Consider the following 5,737-nt stretch of genomic DNA (forward strand, 5'->3'; position numbering starts at 1 on the left):
CAAATATATATGAGAGAAAATATTTAGGGCATGTTTTATATGATCTCACTTCTGCTGCTGTGACTGCATGGGAAAACTTTAGTACAGATTTTTTTCTAGGGATATATATTATTTTTATCCTTTCTGGGGCCATTTTCCTTACCAAGTTGTTGATGCTACCATTTGAATTTTAGCATCCAACTTGACTGAATGTGGAACATTGAATTCTTGATGGGCATAACTAAAAACGAAGCACCACATTGACACAAGTGCTATAAATGTCACTAGAGAAACACAGCAACCTCTTCCCTTCGAGATTGTTTGCCAAAGGCCAGTTTTGAGAGTGGTTTCGAATATGGACATCACTCATCACATATTAAATGACTGGTCCTGTGTGGCATCACTCATCTGATCACAAGGCTGAAACACAGGGAGACACAGAACCAGATTCTCTGATAATACTTCCTGAAGTGCAAGTCTACTCTTCCTCCATACTGCTTCCTACAGCTCAGAGCTTAGCATAACAAAGTCAGAAACTGAAAAGGGAAGACTTCTTCCACAGTCTTTACAAGAACAAATAATGCAGTACTTAATGATATCACAGAGAACGAGCTAAGCACATGCTTCTCAATGAAATGTGAATTCATCTCTCCTAAGTGTACTTTAGTTTCCATGGCTGTTCAAGTTAAGCAAAACATTACCTCTGATGTAATTACTTTATAAAACACAAGGGTCCTTTTCTGAACTTTCTCCTTAGGCTGGCATATGGCTGCTGGTGTCTCCTTCTGGTATGCTGAGCGGCTCAGAGCACTGAAACAGTCTGCCCAGTATGTTTCCCTTTGGATGCTGTTAAGTGCAGAGGTGCAATTTAAGGAGAGGCATAAAAGGCCCAATGGTTCCTGGAATTTCCTTTGTTTATCCATAGAGGGCATCTGTATTAGCCTTTCTCTGTACTTTTGGGCTGAAGGTGTCATACTGTGAGAGAAACAGACTTGTCCTCTGGACTGCTAATTTAACAAGACACAAAACGAGGATGGAGCTCCAAAGAACTCTATTTATACTGAAATTTCGGTTAGACTAAAAAATGGAACTTTGTCTCCTGTCAGTAAATGTCTCTCCACAAAAGTAAACAGATCATACACACAAAAAATTATCTCAATCTTCTCCTCTCATTCCAGAAGCTTGATTTTCAAAAATACAAGGAACATGCTATAAGAAGCATGGTTTGAGAGAATATGTTAGAAAATCATTGTTTAGAGATAAACCTGGACGCTCTCAGTTATTTAGGACAAATGCGATTCTCCATTACCAAGAGAAAAGTATAATCATAACCATTTATTAAAAATGAAAAACTTGAACATACTCAGGTCAAATAATAATCATCCATTTGATTAGTATCAGTTAAGTGTTGCCAAAGTTGCGAAAAATTCTGAGAGAGTTATACTAAAAAGTTTTAGCCAGTTACATAAACTAGAATTCCTAATGCTAAGTCCTAATAATATTTATTAAGGTGAGAGCAGAACAGACCTAGTAGCTAAGGATACCTGCAAGAACATTGAGATAAAAAATGGCAAGATTATTGTTAAATGAAATGGACAGGATAAATATTCAATTTAATTTTCCATCTATCAGAAGTTCACAGTAAAATCAGTTTGAAAAAAAAGGCATTCCCCTAGGGTGCTTTCTAGTCTGTCTATCTCATATTTTCTTCAGTTTTTTTCTTAAGTTTTCAAAACTGCTCATCTGCTGGTTTCTACTTTATCTAATAGAAACTGGAAAATATTCACATTGTGTTCAAAAAGCACTCTAGAGATCAAATAAAATTAAGTAAATAAACAAGATATATTAGATATAAGATGTAGATTTTTCAGGTTTCTCAGCCACAGACTCAGAAGGTGAGCATTCCAAAAAGTAAAGATGAGTATCATCTAAAACCTATTAAGATTTCTAAACTTCACTATGGTTCTTCAGTTTACTCCGTAAAGATTCCACAAGAAATTTTCATTCAAATTTCTTTGATCCCCCTTCCACCTTGGATTTTTTTTTAAAGTTTATTTCTCTACACACCACGCCAATCAGTAAAAGGTGACATAACAAATCTATGACAATTTTCAACACTGGAAAATCTAAACAAATGTTGAGAAGTGAAAGTAACTGCTTTACTTGGAAAAAAAAACAATTGGGGGTTTCAAGTCAAAGTCTACAAAGAGCATTTACTTTTAAAAACCGCACACAAAGTTTAACAACACATAATTCATTTTCTGCAGTTATGTTGAATTCATAATTGATTATATTTTAAAAGTCAAAGTGCTTGGTATTAGTATATTCAACATCAAAGAGCCTGGAGTGCGACTTTGGCCTTCCTGTAATTTACAATTTTATCTGCCTTTTCTCACTAACCCTTTGAAATGAAATGAGTGTTTTAGGACATAACTCTTCCTACACAGCTAAAAACTTGGACTACAACAAAATATTTCTTGAGAGTGAAAATGCTAAAACCTTAATGCCTAGGTTTGGAAATTTTATGTTAGAGATGAAACTGCTGCTTTTCCAAGAAAGGGTCATAGGACCAAATTTCTTGTAACTGGCATCTATTATACTCTTAAGTATAAAACAGCATTTTACCAACAGAAAATTTGATACAGAAAGTTTCTCTGCAACACTCCTCTAATGTTGGATTGAGTGAGTATTTAAAATCAGATGAAAGCTCCTCTGCTGAAGCTGGCCTGAAGCTGCCAAACTATCTATGGTGCTTTCTTTCTATATTTTGCATTTCTCAGCTTATCTTTTTAATTGAATGAATAACTTTCTTAAAAAAGCAGTCTATACTATGATGTTGTGTTTCTTTAAAATTTAGGCACTTGGCTGTTTTTAACTTGTTCTCTTCCTGTATATATATATATATATACACACACACATATCTCAGGTTAGTATACATAGGTATGAACAGGTTAGTATGTGTTATATATGTGTATGTATCATATATATTTAGTGTCATAAGCATATAAACACTTGGAAATAATTAAAAGCAAGTGTTTTAGGAACAACTGTTCTGAAAACCTAATGTCACTCTATCCCATAAAGTGCTTCTCCAGCAGAGACATCTATCACCATCCATCACTCAGTCACACGCCTCAACACAGCCTGGTCCCCTTTCTGATTAGAGATCACAGTTGCTTGAGTTGGCTTACAGAGTCTCATCTGTTTGAATGACAGATGTCTTTGCTGGAGTGGCACTCTGCTTGTTCTTGTTTTGTTTACGAAACAAAGATTTCTAAAAGGGATCTGGGCTGCCTCCACATTTAGGATGAGGCTGTAAACATCTGTTAAAAGGAAATGGCTGAGGGGAGGGATGCCAAGGACTTATTTTCTTCCCTCATCACGCTTGTAAAAGAAGAGATGTTCATTCTAATTGTGATTACAAAATGTTATGTCTTTGAGCCATACCAGGAGCCACCTTTGTTTACCTGCAGAGAATGACCAGTATTGATATTTTTTCAGTTCCCCTCTTTGGTCTTTTGACTACAGATAATAACTCTTTACTCTCCTTCCCCTTAACAAAAGGCGGCGAAGCAACCCGAAACTGAGTCGATATTTATTCAATAAACGTTAACCAATTCTCACAATGGAACTGATTTCCTGATGATGATTTTCATCTTCTTTTTTTTTCCCCCCAGTGATTTCTAGCCTGGGGACGCTAGCAATATCTGACCAGTCCAAAGGGGCAGGAGGAAGTTCCTGGTTGGAAAAAGTTTGGAGGACACCCTCCCAGCCAGCCTGGCATCAGCTGGGGTGGCTCAGCCCCCTCCAAGATGCCAAGATCCTCTTTGGTACTTAGAAGAAAATTGAATGAACAACAGGGGGGGAAAAAAAGAGGAGGGGTGGGGGTGTGGATGGCTCTTCCGGACACCATGGTAGGAGTGAAATGAAATACCTAGACAGACTTACCGAAGAGCTTGCTGGGAGTGTCCTCGCTGTCATTTGATTCCACGGGCGCAAGCAGGGGCTCATTCAGCTCGCTGTCTGAAGTAGCAGCCTTGTCCTCACCTCTCAACTCCGCATTCATTTCACTCCGCACTGACAGCAAGGGCTTACTGACTTGTCCAGCTATCATTGGATCCTAGGATGGGGGAAAAGAGTGAAGGGGAGGAAAAAAAGTGGCCGCTTGAGTGTGTGCGTGTCCTTGTCTCCCTCTCCTCTTCTCTCTCTCTTCCACACACACACACTCCCTCTCTCCCCTCTCTCTTATCTCTGACTGCTCCCGCTGTTATTGCTGGCTGCAGTCAAGTGAAGAGCTATTACAGATCCGAGTTCTCCATTCCTCCCCACCTCATTAAAGCTCAACTAGCATGAGAGAGATGCAGGAGGCTTCCGAGAGGGGAAAAAAAAAAAAGGAAAGAAAAAACTTCTTTGAAAGCAACCTAACCAACACAGCTTTAATTGTGGGATGTGCTTTTGTGCGAATGTTTTTACACCTTGTGCTGTCTTGAATGCAGGAAGGGGTGGGGGGAAAGTGCGGGGTTTGTACTTCGGCAACAGACTCAAAGGAAGGAGCACCCTAGGGAGGACCCATGGGCTATTTTAGGAAGCCCTCTCCCTGGGGGAGAAGCAATTAAACCCTATCCCGAGAGCAGAAAAAAAGAGACAGGGAGAAAAGAGTCCTCCAAAGGCTTTCAATGGAATGAAAGAGATTTCTTATGTAAATTCTAGCAGTACCTTTAGAAGTTGACTTTGCTGGTCCCAGATTTGGGACTGCAGCTGACCCCAAATCAAATGAACATTTGAAAGCAAACAACAAAAGAGATGAAAATTGGTTTACAGTTTTTGAAAGGAATTGGAAAAAAAAAATACTTACAAACTCTGTTCAACAATTCGGATACCTAGAGCACCCTACGCCCAGAGCATTAAAGAAAAAGAAAAAAATCACCTCCGAAAAGGCAAACTTTACCCCCCCAGTATTTTAAATCTGCTTTATCTTCAGCTCATTAGGAGGGCATTTTAGGTTCAGCAATATTTTCCAAGGGAAGCCTTTTATTCCACTTGCTAACCAAGACGCATGATACTGTGGTCGCACCGATATCGGATGCAGAAAAGCCAAAAGTGCCCCTTTTGCGTTATCTGGGAGCTATTTATTGCCAAGTTCATGCCTAAATGGTTCCTGAGCAGGAAACAGGTGACCAGTGCCAGAGCAGGTGGGGCCACAGGCTCCCTGTCCCATCATTACATTGGTTGTGGTTTGCCTGTGGTTATTTTTTTTTAATGTATTCATGCCTGAAAAGTGAATTTGATATGACACATGATAATCTATGAAAATGTTAATCAATACAAATAGTTTAAGCTGTCATCAAATGCACTTCTTTAGTCAATACTCATACCACAGAAAACAATGTCACTGTCACCAGGGCTTAATTTGCACAGCACTTAAATATTGGACTCTGTGCATCAATGCACTTCTTCTTCAAATACTGTAGGTAAACACATTTTCTCCCTATTTAAGGCTGAAGCACTCAGCACGCATTTAGCTGAGCTGAATCCTCCCTTTTGAATACCTTGATAGGTCCACTGGAGGGCAAAATTAATACTTAATTGAATCTCACAGTCATCAAAATAATCAATACTTTTTTATTATTTATTCTTTACAGTCTGTTGACTGTTTCAAACCTCTGAGGGAATGGTGGAAAGGATTCATGGCTTTGAAACACTGTCATTTAACAAGGTAATTTTCAGTGGGGCATTAGGGGTTGTGAAACATATAATA

At 38.7% G+C, this 5,737-nt stretch overlaps 1 protein-coding gene across 1 annotated transcript in view; it reads right to left on the bottom strand.

Moving 5' to 3' along the window:
* The window catches only part of POU6F2 (POU class 6 homeobox 2), a 389,753-nt gene extending 385,660 nt beyond the window's left edge, over positions 1-4,093 (bottom strand). Inside the window, exon 1 of the mRNA XM_010829123.1 lies at positions 3,928-4,093. Within this exon, the coding sequence (XP_010827425.1) occupies positions 3,928-4,093 (166 nt within the window). The remainder of the gene's footprint in view (positions 1-3,927) is intronic.
* Positions 4,094-5,737: the final 1,644 nt, after the last annotated feature.

Source organism: Bison bison, unplaced genomic scaffold (genome assembly GCF_000754665.1).
Source record: "Bison bison bison isolate TAMUID 2011002044 unplaced genomic scaffold, Bison_UMD1.0 scf7180017864499, whole genome shotgun sequence".
Lineage (NCBI taxonomy): Eukaryota > Metazoa > Chordata > Mammalia > Artiodactyla > Bovidae > Bison > Bison bison.